The following is a 14,951-nucleotide window of genomic DNA, read 5'->3' as shown; positions in this document are numbered from 1 at the left end:
TGTCCCTAGGCTTCAATTAACAGGTGTTTCAGACAGCAAACAAGTCACCGAAGAAAAATGATCATCACACACAGTGAACCTGTTGATTGACCTTAGCCCGCTCAATGTGTTCTCAGCTGTTCCCAGCTCCTCTGCATTCTCCCACTAGAACTAAACACAGATACTGTGTAATTGCATTGGAAGGTGGATTCTGTCTGTAATGATGCATTTTGAAACAGTACCTGCTCAAGTGAGATTAGCTGAGATGTGGGAAATACAGGAAGTACCCACAAAGAAAATTCAGGAATCCCAGCTCAGGAGCTCCAGCTGGAGAAAGAGAAAAAGGCCCTCAGAGGAAATAGGCTCTGCTCATCTTCCCCAGGACACAGCAGCAAATTAAGGTTGTCTTTTCTTTCTCCCTTCAATAGTACGGGGAACCCCAGGGAAAATGATAGAGGTGGAAAGGTCACTAAGCCCAGAAGGTGATGTGTTCCTTATTCATCCGTGGCACACACAGGTACTTCATCTTTTTTTTACAGGCAGGGTTCAGCCACACCAGGTACCCACGTGATCAGGAACTGACTTGCTTACTAAGATCATTTGGGTTTGTGTCCTATGAAGTCTTTTGGCAATACTGTGTATACTTCCCAATCTGCAAACATGACTGCTGCTGTAACAGTAAGTGTTTAATTTCCCCTTCCAACTGACCAAGACTATTAGCTTACGTTACAGCAAGTATAGTTAAGTTATTCCCAGTAATAATTTTATTAGTGTGGTATGCTAAGTAGTCAAGCTCAAAATCTATAGAATAATGCGAATAAGTATGTATTCCTTTGCAATGCTGGGATGTATTTTGGGGGCTGCAGGAGAGTTATCTTAATATCCACTGAATGAATGAATCACGTGTTACCATGTTTTACATATTATGTAGAATAGCAATAACCATTTTTCCAATTACAGAGGTAGTAAATGTCATTGTTAAAAAATACAATGATGGATCTACCCCAGAAGAAAAGTAAAATTCCCCATAATCTCATCCCTTAGCAATGTCTGTTAGTTTTTTGATTATACACAATTTCATACTTTTTCTGTGCCATATGTATAAGTTTGTGAAAATGGGACACAAACATTTAATTTGCTTCTTCCTTGTAACAAAGTTTCATTCATTTATTTATTCAGCAAATCTTTGTTTAGTTAATTTGCTATGTGCAAGTCAGTCACCATTCTAAGTGCAGAAGAGATTACACTGAAAAAATGATGAAGCACACATATATTTCATGTGTCTTTAACAGTAAATGTAAATATAGCTAAATACTTATTTTAATAGCTGTATAGTTTTCTATTTATCATAATTTCTTAAATCAGATCTCCCATTTTGGGTTATCAAGATGCTATTTATGTTTGTTAGATTTTCTTCAATATTGAGAGGACATGCATGATCATTGGTGACTCCAAATCCATGCTAAAATTCTCTGCTAATAACAGGATTCTGCTGGTAGTGCCACTCTCAAAAATATAACTTAATGAACAGTGAAATGATGTGGCTACAAAGGTCAGTGTGGGTCCAGCAGCCTCTCACTTGACGGATGACTGTGGAGATCCTGCTGTTTGCAACTCCACCTCTGCCTCTGGTGAGATCGAAGGCTGCTCAGAGCATGGTTCTAGCCCTCAGACATGGATAAGATGGCATTTTGACAGCTGTTCTTTGAGCCTGGGCTTCTGTGAACTCTGGAAGCATTTCTTCTGCCCTCTTTGATGGAAACTGCTGCTCTGCTCATCCATGTGCTCCTCTCTGCGAGTTACATGGTTACTTATGGGACTTGCCATATGTTTTTACTGTGTTTTCAGGGGACCACAATAGTCACCATAAACAGGTTGTGTCCCTGTTTTATTTAATGTTACTGAAGAGGAAATGCACTCTGGGTAGTTTTCACCAGTCAAAACTAGGTAAAAATCACATCTTAAAAATATGTACTTTCGTTGTGATTCTTTTTTAAAGCAAGATCCAGATATATAATTTTGGGCTCAAATGTCAAAGTACTGCCATGAACATAGGTTTTACCCTGCTTTTCCCTTTCCATTTTTTCTAGAGTAATTGTCTTTAATTTTTCTGAATAGTTTTAAAGGAGCACCTAAGATAAACTTTAAGATTGGATCCCTAAATAGTCCAAACGTGATGTAACATTTTATAACACTTTCTTATAAACGTGAATTCATGGCACAGATATTATATTCATGTTATAGAGTTAAATAATAGTTTAGATTAAAGTGGAACTTAATTCCAATTTCATTATAATCTGAATCTAATTAAAACTTTTTATAAAGGAGTTGGAGGAGGTATACAAGGATTCCCAGAAATGTAAACAAAAGTGTTAAAAATTCCTTTTTACTTTTTAAAGACTGCATTAAAATCATTTATAAGGCAGAAATACATATATTTCTATAATATATACTATTAAAATTCTTTTGTGAGTTATTTAGTTCAAATATTACTAGTTAATGTGCATGTTTTTCCTCTTCAAAGTGCCAGCTACTGCCCATTTTATTATTATTTATTCCTTTTGTCATGAGAGGTAGAGAGACAGGAAATCACCTCCTCTCATCCACCCTGTTTTATGAGAAAAATGACATGAGTAGTTGAACGTCTTCGGCACAGCCACACAGCTAATTGAGGAGAGCAAATCTGAACAGCCAGACTTCCGGACTCCCAAACCAGTATTTCTTTCTTCCCTCAACCTTGCTGAACAGAAGAAAGTTGGTCCATGTGTCTGGGCCTAAAGAACTGCTCATTCAGTAAATAATTATTAAGTATATAATTATTTTTTATGTCACATACCATTGTAGATAGGAGACCTTGCATACTACACAGAGCCTGCTCAGAAGGAGCTGGCCACAAAGGGGGAAGTGAGCAGAGTAAACCACTGATCCGGTAGGGCCCCAAGGTAGAACTGTGATGTGGGAAGCAAGGTCAGGGTAACTGGTTGCTGGGGAAAGCCCTAATCCCGGCCTGGGGGGCAGGTGAGGGCTCCTGGCAGCTCTGGCTCCTGGGCTGCCATTGTGTGCAGAAGCCAGCACTGGAGATGGAGTGTGTGGGTATGGGTCCAGGCCAACCAAGTGGCCCGGGGGACGGTTGCGGGGGGAGCAATGATGAGCTACTGAGGGATTTGAGGAGGGGAGCAATGACAAATTTGCACTGTTAAACTATCCCCCTGAAGTGGTTTAGGGAAGTGAGGATTTGGAGATGTGAGGCAGGGGAACCATTGAGGAAGAAAGGTCAGTTATGAGACTGTGGATGTTATCATCTGCATAAATTCATTTTGGAGACCGGAATGGAGAGCAGTAGAAACTGGAAGGACGAACGGACCCTGGAAGCATGGATTTCAATCAACAGACCTAGGTGACAGATTAGGTGTAGGAAAGGGTCAGGTCTGGGTTGGAGGAGAAGGTTGAAGGTGTTGAGTCTGAAGTGCCTGTGGGATATTGAGTTGAACAAATCCAGAGCCGCGGGGTATTTGAATTCAAACCTCAGGAAAGATCTGGCTGGAGACATATGTTTGGGAATCATCTGAAGCCGAGGACAGGGGTGAAGTGCCTGTGTGAGAAGTACTGTGGATGGTGGAAACAAGGAAACGGTAGAACCCTGGGAAAACCTCTGTTAACGGGGGTCAGAAGAGAAGAAAACAGGCAAGACCAGAGAGGGCAGTGTCCCTGTCATCCATAGGGGAGGCACTGGTCAGCAGTGTGCATCCCCAGAGCTCAGGCATGGTAAGGCTTGATCAAGCACAAAGCTTCAGGGATGAGAACTGAACTCCCATATTCCTTCTGCAACTTGAAATCTAGACCCCTTTCGCCAATGCCATGGCACCTACCCGACTCGTTTCCTCATTACTCCCCAACAGCCCTGGCTCATGGGCCCTTGAAGAAGCCACACCAGTCCTATGCTCACAGTTTGCTGGACAGCCTGCTCCTCTAAGTCCTATACAGCCTCCCAGACCTAGCACAAGTGCATGGCTGTCCCAAGTGTGCCCTGACTGGCTCTCCTCTGTAGAGGCCTGTGCAGATTTTGCTCCACTTAACACTCAATTGTGTGCTGTGGTAGTGGTTGCCTTCGATTCATTAAGTTTGACTCTCGTAAGCAGGTTGAGAGAAAGGGCCTTACTTCATTCTTCTTCTGTGGCCTTTGTAGCCTGCAGTATTGTTTTCATTTTTCAAATTGTAATCACTTTTTTTTTCAAGTATCATTGATAAACATTCTTATGAAGGTTTCACATGATGAACACGTGGTTTCAACATCCACCCATATTATCAAGTCCTCAGCCGCCCATCAGCCTGCAGTGTTGTTGAAAAGACAATCTTGGCTCTGCAAAAGCTCTGATTGATCACAATGATAAGACTTGAGCTGTTGTATACTTGAAACCAACATAAGATTGCATAACAACCATACTTCAGTAGAAAAATAACTGATAAAGTTCATGAGGATTCTGAGGGAAGATTTATACTTCAGTTGTCTTAGCAGAGGAATTGGGCCATTCTAAGGTGGCATCTCAGTTGGCTGAAGGCCACATCAGCTCACGGAGGAGTGCACAGGGACAAAGGCCAGGAGTGAGGGAGGGGCCCTTACTCAGAGCCTGCACCAATGTCATGATGCCAGTCTGTGGTTTCCTCCAAAGCAGGCTCTCAAACTTCAGAACAGGCCCTCTGAAGCCTGGTTCTGGAAACACTGCCCACTCTGGCTTGGTGAAAGAAGGCCTGCTATGGGGGTGTTGTGTGTTTTTTCAGATACAATAATAATAAAAATAGTATATACAGCAGTATAACTCCTTTTGGGTTCCCAGACCCAATTCCAATGTGTGTGTGGGACGGGGGGAATCGTCCCCCACATACAGTATCAAGCACAATTCACATACCAGCAGGGCTCCAAGAACTCAGTTCTGATATTATCTGCCTAGAGACAGCACCAGATGCCCCAGGCTAAGTGCTCCTCCTACAAGACTGCCCTCCACCCCCCACTCCAGATGCAGGTCGCATATGAATGACCCAGTATGTATTTCTTATAACTCATATCATAGGGGGGTTACTTGCACACCACTGGATGGTGGCTTCTGAAGTTAATGATGGTAAACGAATCATCATCACCTTTGCTGTGACTGGTGGCTGCTCTTGGACGAAGGGACAATTTTATGGCAGGGCATGAGGTAGTAGCTAGCAGAGGACAAATAATCCCCTTTCTTTCTGACCATTAGTTTAGATTTTTCATGACCCTGGATTTAACAAAGGGAAATTTAGGTCCTTCTCCCCCTAGACAGACAACGTAGATCTTTGCACCGCCTCACTATTGAAGGAGATGAGATCATATGCTGGGTTGGAGGCCACGGTTGTCTTCCTGGGATTACCAGGTTCCTGAAGAGGGTCAGGCTACCCACTTCAAAGGATGGAGTTATTAAGGAGACCGTGAGATTTGGGATGGTGGCATTTTAAAGACTCTTGAAAAAGGAGGTCTAGTTTTTATGGGGAATAATTACTTTTTTTTTTTTTTTGGCCTGTGCACCTTTTCTTTTGAAGCTAAAATTAAAATACTTTTGGTCTTACAGTCCTCTGCTTCTTAGTTCTATAAACATCTTCTTAGTTTATTTTCAATAAGCAAGAAAGAAGTCAAAATAATTTTCTGCAAAGGACTTGTCAACAGAAGTCCATGAGGTCAGGTTAGTGCTGTGAGAGCTGGGGGAACTCGGGATCAGAGCTCTGCAGACAGGGTTTTCTGGAAACCAGCAATAAGACAGCATGGTGATCTGTCCTTGCCCTCAGGAGAGACAGGTGCCAGGTGGTTCTCAGGTCTGAACTGTTTTTGGTTTCAACCATTAGACAACCAAAACCCAAAGTTTTAGTTTTTAGAAATTTAGTTGTATTATTGGTGTATAAAAGCCTGTTATTCTAGGACCCTATTTTAGAGGATATGGAGATGAGCAGAAATTTGCAGTCATGTGTTATTTCACTCAGGATGCAAAACTACCTCCAACTGGTTTGAGCACCGAGACATGATGGAAACGGCCTTGATCTTAGATGGCAGTGCAGGAGGGGCCTACAGGCAGGCACCTTTAGGAATTCCTTCTCCAGCTCATATCCCCCGTGAGTCACCCCTGTTTCTTCCAAGCACAAAATCAGAATGATATTTTCATCTGATTTCCCTCTCTGCTCCACAAGAGATGGCAGAAGCCAATATCTAAACAATAGAACCCTTTGACTCTGCAGAGCTCCAACAAGCCCAGCTCCCCAATTCAAGGCTTTTCCACCAACGGCAACAGGCCAACTTGGAATGTCGTCCCATGTCCTGGGCCCAGCCTTGCAGGGGGTCCACCTGATCCTAGGGCCAGTGCACGCCACCTGTTCCCACTTTTCTCCCTCCTTATCTCTGTTGTGGTCTGTCACCAACTGCCGTCGAGGTCAGTTGGAGGAGGCTCCATCCAGAACATTAACTCAGAGGTTCTCGGATCCCTCTGCTGGTTAACAACAGAAGCACTCCTTAGCTGTTTCTTGTTTGTTTGTTTTAAATGAATTAAGGTATTTTGATGACCATTTCTTCCTCCCACTCTCCCTTTCTGTCTTTCAGATTGACTCTTTAACTCTTAATATGTTCCTCTTGATGTCTTTAATTCCTGTATTAAGCACCAGTTCGTGGCCCTTTCCTAATGGGGAACAACTGGTTGGTGCTGGCTAAACGAATGATTCAGTGCACAGTTACAGGGGCCAGTGTAGTCGTGGGTCCGAGTATGGAGGAGACCGGAGAGATCCTCCACTCATGAACTGCTCCTGCTTCTTACACTGATGGCCATAATAATGGCAAATGTTTTTCCAGATTCAGAACCAAGCACTTTGTTAAACACTTCAGAGGCATCACATCACAAGAGTCCTTGTGTCGGCGTTGTGAGACAGCTTCTTTTTATCATTAGCTCTGCTTCTCAGATGACAAAGCCCAGGCTGGAGTTCTGTGGCTTGCCGATGGTGGGGCTCAGGGTTGGAGCTCAGGTCTCTGGTCTCGGTGCCCTACGCCTAACTACAGAAGTACAACTTCCTCAGGTGCTCTGGGCTTTTCAGGTCCTTATTTTGGCAAAAGTTCTTTGACCTTGCTCTCTGCCTAGACATCTCTTTCCCCAACATAGCCTCTTCTCTTGGGAAGTCTGACCTTTCCTTCAAGACTCAGTTCAGGGGTCATTTGGAGAAGGTTGTACACCCCTCCCTCCTTCCCCTACCTTCTCTTTTGGTTGTGTTTGCAGAGACCCTGTGAACCGGTGCTTGCTTCCCATAGAGCACTCAGCTCACATTTTTGTCTTGATTTCCCAGCTTGTCTGTCTCTCCCATAGACTCTGACCTCATTGAAGGCAGAGGAGCGTGTCTATCCATCCTTGTGCGGCTAGTACAGAGCCCAGCCCACAGTAGTTAAAATAACAGCAATACTTAACATTTACTGGGCACCCATTTTGGGTCAGGCAGAGTGCTAAGCACTTTAATATTTTAGATTCTTCATTGAACCATCACAACCACCCATATACGTAAAATAATTACTCCCATTTTACAGAGGAAGAAACTGAGGCTTAGTGAGTCCAGGGTTATCCAGTAAGTGGCTAGAAATCAGAGCTTGGGTCCAGGTCTCCCTGAACTTTTTTCACATTCATTTAATTTTGATGCCTTACATTTTAGACCTGATTTGGTGTTTTCTCTTTTAATATTGATTAAGAAGTGTGAGTAAGAAGACTAAATTTTCTTCACAAAAATTTGTAGTGCCCTGAAAAGCACCTGCTGAACCTGTCCCAGCAGAAGGGCCCTGAAGAAAAGGGCCATTTAGATAAATCAGGTTTGAGTTCTTCTGAGGAAAAGAGTTTGGGAAATCAAAGTACAGAAGGTAACTGTAGATTGGCTGAAAATCCATTTTTACCTAGTAACCTCACTTGAAATTCTGCAGCTATTTTATGAAATACTTTGAGAAATAATTGCTGTGCTCATCTGGATCACGTGTCTTCTAAAATTTCCTAGTATAAGTTAAGCATTTTTGAGACCTGAAATTCATTGAGTACGGATTTAGGTACCCAGGAGACACAAGTCCAAAACGACTTACTTTCCAGAGTATAATTTAAAAACGAAACAAAACAAAACCCGCAAGCCTTGTAATTGGACCTTTGTCAAATTTAGGCCATACGTTAATTTTGTTTAACTGTTAAAAATATTTCCCAGAGTATGCATTGGTCTTTACAGGCCTAATTGATGACTCACTTATCCATCTGTTGTAAATTCAATGCTTAGCTCAGATTTTCAAGTAATCAGTGAAATTGGTGGATAATTTAAGATAAGGTGTTTAAGAATTGTCGACAATCATTAGTTAATAGCAAGATTTATAGTGTTTCTATCTCAAAAGAACACATCATACTGTTCGAGCTTGGCTGATGGTTACATTTTACCAACATCTAGACAACTCCCAAGTCGGAAAGTTACCCTGACTTACCTTCTAGATAGCATTGGGACAGGGGGGCTGCATTTCCGTTTCACAAGATGTGACTGGTTCCCGTTGGGGTGGGTAGGCGAGACAAAATCAGAAAGTTAGGCCCACCTCTGTCCTTCTACAGATGGAGAAGGTGGGGCCCCAGAAGCTGTCCCTGGTGCACTGGGGAGCCTAGCTGCTGTGAGCCGGCCCGCCGTCTGAGCCCCCCTGCGCCGACCCGCGCTTAGCCGATTTTGCTCTGCCCTGCCCAGGTCCTGCCCGAGCGGCGGGAAGCCATGACGGCCGCCTTCCTGGAGCGCCTGGGCCCGCTGTCGGCGAGCGGGCAGCAGCTGCGCCGCCTGCCCCGCCTGCTGGAGGAGGGCCTTCCCAGGATGCCCTGCACCGTCCCGGAGACCGACGTGCCGCAGCTCTTCCGCGAGCCCTACATCCGCGCCGGCTACCGCCCCACGGGCCGCGAGTGGCACTACTACTTCCTCAGCCTCTTTCAGAAACACAACGAGGTGGTCAATGTTTGGACGCACCTGCTGGCGGCCCTGGCCGTCCTCCTGCGCTTCTGGGCCTTCGCCGAGGCCGAGGGCTTGCGCTGGGCCTCCGCGCACGCCCTGCCCCTGCTGCTCTTCATCCTGGCCTCCATCACCTACCTCACGTGCAGCCTGCTGGCCCACCTGCTGCAGTCCAAGTCGGAGCTCTCCCACTACACCTTCTACTTCGCGGACTACGTGGGCGTGGGCGTTTACCAGTATGGCAGTGCCTTGGCCCACTTCTTCTACAGCTCCGACCAGGCCTGGTACGAGCGGTTCTGGCTTTTCTTCTTGCCAGCGGCTGCCTTCTGTGCCTGGTTATCTTGCGTTGGCTGTTGCTATGCCAAGTATCGTTACCGGAGGCCTTACCCAGTCATGAGGAAGATCTGTCAAGTGGTGCCGTCAGGGCTAGCCTTCATCCTAGACATCAGCCCCGTGGCACACCGTGTGGCGCTGTGCCACCTGGCTGGCTGTCAGGAGCCCGCGGCCTGGTACCATACCCTCCAGATCCTCTTCTTCCTGATCAGTGCCTACTTCTTTTCCTGCCCGGTTCCCGAGAAGTACTTCCCGGGTTCCTGTGACATCGTGGGCCATGGGCATCAGATCTTTCACGCCTTCCTGTCTGTCTGCACGCTCTCCCAGCTGGAAGCCATCCTCCTGGACTACCAGGGCCGTCAGGAGATCTTCCTGCAGCGCCACGGGCCCCTGTCCGTCTACATGGCCTGTCTTTCCTTCTTCTTCTTGACTGCCCTCAGCGCTGTCACTGCAGCCCTCCTGAGGCAGAAAGTCAAGGCCAGACTGACAAGGAAGGATCCCTGAGGCTAGCTGGTGGGGCACCGTGCAGAGGCAGCCCGGCGTGATTGGGGGGAAACTCGATGTAACAGCTGACCTTTTGTTTTTAAGAGTTGGCTTTTAAATTAATTCTTATTTCCTAGGATATGCTATGTCTATGGCATTGGAAAGCCAAAGGTGTCAAGAGTCTTGTTACAGTTGTTAATAACAGGATTACTCCTTTTCCCTCTGGGTCATAGCCTTAGGAGACACAAGAAGGAAGGGACCTTGGCTACAATTCATGGGACACTGAATTTAGCTCCATTTTCATACCTAAAAGAATAATAAAGTAGGTGGCTGGTCCACTCCGTATTAGAATGGCCATCCTACTCTGCTGGTCTTTGGTAATTGAATAAATTGGCCCAAGGATTCAATTTCATTTGGATTTCAGATTGTCCAGGGTGGAGAAGTCAAGAAGATTCAGTGAAACCTTTAGACATAATGAATTAGTTTATCTGATTTCTGGTCTCTCCTCTCTTGTCCACTTAAACACTGACCCTTTTCTCAGGATGACGTCTGCTGGGCTATCCACTCCCATCTATACCTTGCATGCGAATATGGAGGACTATGAAGCAGTCATACTTCCAGGAAATGCTTGAATCCATGGGGACATTCAGGAAGCTTATTCTTACATAACACTAACGTAACTGGTACTAGAAAGTAAGTGCCAAAGAGCCACCAGGAGGCCCAGCCAACACGCGGGGATACTGTCTGGGGCCATGGACTGTTCTGTTTTCATACCTGTGGACTGCCGGATTACTTGAGATCTATTAGTGCTGCCTTACAGGCCAGAAGATCTGGGGCTTATCCCCAGATCTTCTGTTTTGAAACAATGCAGATATTCGTATTTTGACCACGTTCAGAAAGCCCCCAGTAGAGTGAATTGGTTTTAAGGGTCCCTCTACGGATCTGATTATTTCAAGAGGAATCCGAGGTCCTGGCTCTTAAAACAGATGCTGCCCCATGAAGTACCCAAATAACTATCTTAGTTCTGGGTCCTCAGGCAGGGCAGTTATACTTCAAATTAGAGCTAACCCTTAAATACCAAGCCCCAGGACAGGTGAGTGAGCATATGTGCTCACTGTTGCTTGATCCCTAAAGGTGCCTTTGGGTGGGAATGGTGAACTGGGTACTCGGTAGCTAGAATGTCCTGTTTGGGTCCTTGCTGCCCAGAAGCTTCTATGGGGTAGGTAGTACTCGAGACTGATGCATGCATCTGGCCACACAGCCCTCTCTGAGGATTGAGTTGCACACTTATCCAGTGAAGGGGGCTGCCCTGATAGAAGAGCCATGGAAGCCTTCTCAGAGGTTGCCTTTCCTATCAGTATAAGGTCCCCATTTACTAAAAGGGGAGGTGGCTTGTTTTCACTCCAGTTTCGTGAATCTCCTGTTACTAGGTTATTTTATCGTCTTCAAATCTTTGTTTTCTTCATTTCCCTAGAGATTTGTGAATTTTGTGCCTTATAAATGGCAACATAGGAACATTTAATATATGACCGTGTATAATTGTCAGTTTTGGGTTACTGGGATAAGAAAAAAAGAATTCATTGCTTCTCAACCAGTGGATAAAAGAAACTTTAGAAAACCAGGATTGCTTACCAATCAAAACCTATGTTTTGGCAACAACAAAAAATAATCTTTATGTCAAGGAAGCATATGTTTTGTCAACTACATCGTTTTGCTAGATGGATTTCTGTTAATCCTCAAATATCTGAACATCTGTGCTACCCAAATGTCATGTGTAAGCTTCTGGTGTCTACACCATTCACCGCAAATAAAGTTAGCAAAACTGAACTGGATTGAATAAACAAAGGAAAGGCGAGTTGTGTAAACACTGCAAGTAGAGGGGCATGTATAACAGGGACTAGAAAGTGTTTGACATGTGCATTATTATGGATTCAAAGACCATATTCTTTTAAAAGTTGGAAAGAAGATGTAAGTCAAACTCTTATGTAACTGTGGTGGTCATGGTGGCAAAGATCTTTAGGCCAAATGCAGGAATTCAGAGAAAACAGGAAGTGAAGCAGTGATCTTCAAATGCAGTGCTCAGACCAGCTCCAGCTTGCACACTATGAATGGTATGTGACAAGCGAAGCAGGCTATAATTTTTATTTATTGCCATAATTTTTTATTTACTTAAGTATTGGCATCTCAAGTGATTAGAAATTTTAAAAAAGAAGTTTTTCGCCAGACATACTTGGGAAGCATTGAGGTAGGGGACTGCATACTCATTAGAAATACAGAGTATCTCATTACAAACATATAAACACAGGAAATGGAGATTTTTTTTAATGACTCACACGTTTTGAGGGGTTAAATATCCCTTTTAAAACATTTTCATTAATATGAACATATCTGGTAAGGAACAGACCTAGTTTAAAAGGAATAATGAAGTAGTTGATAAAGATGATTGTCTTACTTTACCACTGCCCCTCCTACACTTAACATCTACTGAAAATTCTGGTTATCACTTTTTTTTTTTAAACTAAGACTTTCAACCTATTAAAATGTAACTACTTCTGAAAAAACTAAACTATCAGTTATTTACATCTTATGAATAAAAATTCTGATGGATTTGATGAGGCCCTAATCTGGTGTAGGCAGAGGGGACAGTAGGACAAATCAGACTGGGGACACATTTGCCTGCTTCTCTCTTGCCTAGTACTTCCTGACCTAGATTTATAACTTAAGATGCCAGAATTTCATTTCCCACCTCAGCTGAAAGTACCTCACTCAACAATATTCTCAGTCTTCTCCTGGAAGCTTGAAATAGGAGGAGCTCAGGCCAAGGAATGAAGGTTATTCATTCCTGCCTCTGTTGCCCACCTGTTCACAAATTGCATGGTAATGCTTAAAGACTTAGGTCCTTAGTAGTTTCAAGTGGGCCCTCCAGATACACTCCTGTCTTGGAGTGCACAGTCTTGGTCCCCAAGGCCTCAGCCTACTAAGGTGTTCATCCTAGTGTTTTGCTTGATTGCTTGGCAAAGAAAAAATGGAGCTACTTTGTTTATATAAATCTACTTACACAAATGACTATTAAATCGATTTTGTATGTGGATCAACAGGTATCTTGTTTCTTTGGCAAGGGCTACTTTACAAGGCCCATCTTAAAGAAAGGTTTTATCCGGACAAACACTACCAGGTGGAGGAGGTCAAGATACTTTATATCCACCTAGAAAAAGGAAAATATAAAAATCCAAAATATACACACATGCACATACCCCAAATCCCCACTTGTGAGATCAAATTGCCCCCCCCCACAGAGTTGATTTCTCTGAGTTCAATTTAATTGAATAAATCCCTTATATTCATGGAAAATAAAAGATTACACATTTTTGAATTGATGGGACTGTTTCTTGAAATCTAAAAATTATGAATTATAACAGGTACTACATACTATATATATATATACAATAATTACACTGTAACAGGTTCTATAATGTATGTGTTGTGAAATATGGCACCTAACAATGAAAGGATTTTGTAGCCTATTAGATTTAAATAGGTATGAGAAAGGGGATTCTTGAGGCTACTCCAGTTTCAGGGTACAGTACTATCATAACAATTGTCAGCAAACAGCATTTGTTTAGCTCCAGGCTCTACCGGTAGAATCTGGGAAATAATCAGATCCCTCTCTCCCAAACCTTTATTACCTGCAGGGGCCATAAGCAATTTGCAAATGCATCTGTTGTCACTGTTAATAGTTTAACCACTCCAGTTACTGATTCATCAAGTATTTATGAGCACCTCACCTATTGGCAGTTGGCCCCATGTTAGCTCTGGAGATTTAACAGTGAGAAAAAAAACCCAGCCAACCCATGGACCTAAATGTGGAGAATGTGCAGTCTGAGAAATAAAGACCAGCCTCTACCCGCCTTGGGCCACAACAGGGTTCCCCTCTCCAGGTCTTGGTTCCTATCAGTCTGAGGATCAGATGGCCTGCAAACCCATGGGAGGCTGGGACCTGCTTTGGACCACTTTCAGAAGGATTGAGCTGTCTCCCTTTTCGCCCTGAAGCTGGAAATCTCTGCCTCACCAGCAAGGCTGTCCCCTTCCTACTGCTTCTCCAGCCCTTCCTGCTGTCCTGTTTTAGTTCACTCTTGGATATTCCTGACACATCCAAACACAGGGAAGCCCTATTTATTTTCACAGGTAGCATAGACTTCCCAGGTACATAATGTCCCATCCTTTAGGGAAAGGGATGTAGGGTTCCAACCTGAGTAGTTTCCTGATTTGGTAAATTGGAAACAGCATGCTACACTCTGGCTACCTCCTTTTTAATAAAATAAACACCTTATCCCCTAAATAATTTTTATGAAAATAGTATGTGGAAGAAAAAAACATTGCATTGAGAAAAGAATTCATTTAACTATTAATTTTAGAACCATATCTATCTAAGGTAAGGGCTTTTTTTACCCAACAAGATTCTCACAGGAAGAGATATGCACTGTAATTTAGACTCCAGGAGGCCTGACCAACTCAAAGGCTACAGATCTTATCATACATTATGCTTTCCAGAACATTTCCACATCCATTTTGTCCTCTAAATAATCATATGAGGTAAGGCCAAGACCTCCATTAACTTCTAACACTAAGAAAGAGGAGTGACTGTTTTAAAGTTACACTAGTTGTAATGTTTAAACTCAAACTTATTTTTCCTACAGACAAATTGAGAGCTCAGCTAACCAGAAACATCAACACCAGATATTTGCAGAGCCCTTTATAGTATATGAGTCACTTTCATACATGTATATACTTTAACCTAAGCTCATTTTAACTTTTGATTCTAATACCTCATGGATAGCCAGGATTGTATCATTTGTTTTTGGGTTAAAGTCACTTCACATTGTGTCCTTGGGTGGCAAATTGAGCATTCTTTGCACTTAGTCTTCTCAGAGGCTCAAAGGTCCATTGGCCATAGGCTCTTGGTCGATTGGAAAGTCAAATTTCACTCTCCAGTCACAGCTTCTTGAAAATACCTTTGAATTCTTGGATGAGCAGCTCATCTAGTATTGATCATCTTATGATCAATAAGCTTTTGCAAGCCCTCTCATATTTCACTAGGCTGTCAGTTCTTCAAGTGATTGGTTCTCCCAGGGATTCTGACAAGTGACATGACTTTGAACATG

At 43.5% G+C, this 14,951-nt stretch overlaps 2 protein-coding genes across 14 annotated transcripts in view; one reads left to right on the top strand and one right to left on the bottom strand.

Moving 5' to 3' along the window:
- The window catches only part of PAQR8 (progestin and adipoQ receptor family member 8), a 35,136-nt gene extending 22,256 nt beyond the window's left edge, over positions 1-12,880 (top strand). Inside the window, exon 3 of the mRNA XM_017656052.3 lies at positions 8,722-12,880. Coding sequence (XP_017511541.3) covers positions 8,746-9,810 — 1,065 coding nt within the window. The 5' untranslated portion in view covers positions 8,722-8,745 and the 3' untranslated portion in view covers positions 9,811-12,880. The remainder of the gene's footprint in view (positions 1-8,721) is intronic.
- The window catches only part of MCM3 (minichromosome maintenance complex component 3), a 107,122-nt gene that overhangs the window by 85,377 nt on the left and 6,794 nt on the right, over positions 1-14,951 (bottom strand). For 3 of the 13 annotated variants that reach the window (XM_073224988.1, XM_073224989.1, XM_073224996.1), the window contains exon 3: positions 222-306. The exons of 8 other annotated variants lie outside the window; for them this stretch is intronic. The gene's annotated coding sequence lies outside the window, so the exon portion shown is untranslated. Of the gene's footprint in view, positions 1-221; positions 307-12,847; positions 12,987-14,951 lie in introns of those variants that run through there. 2 more of the 13 variants (XM_073224987.1, XM_073224995.1) reach the window with 1 other exon arrangement.

This window comes from Manis javanica, chromosome 16, assembly GCF_040802235.1.
Source record: "Manis javanica isolate MJ-LG chromosome 16, MJ_LKY, whole genome shotgun sequence".
Lineage (NCBI taxonomy): Eukaryota > Metazoa > Chordata > Mammalia > Pholidota > Manidae > Manis > Manis javanica.
This window is presented reverse-complemented; position numbering and strand designations above follow the sequence as displayed.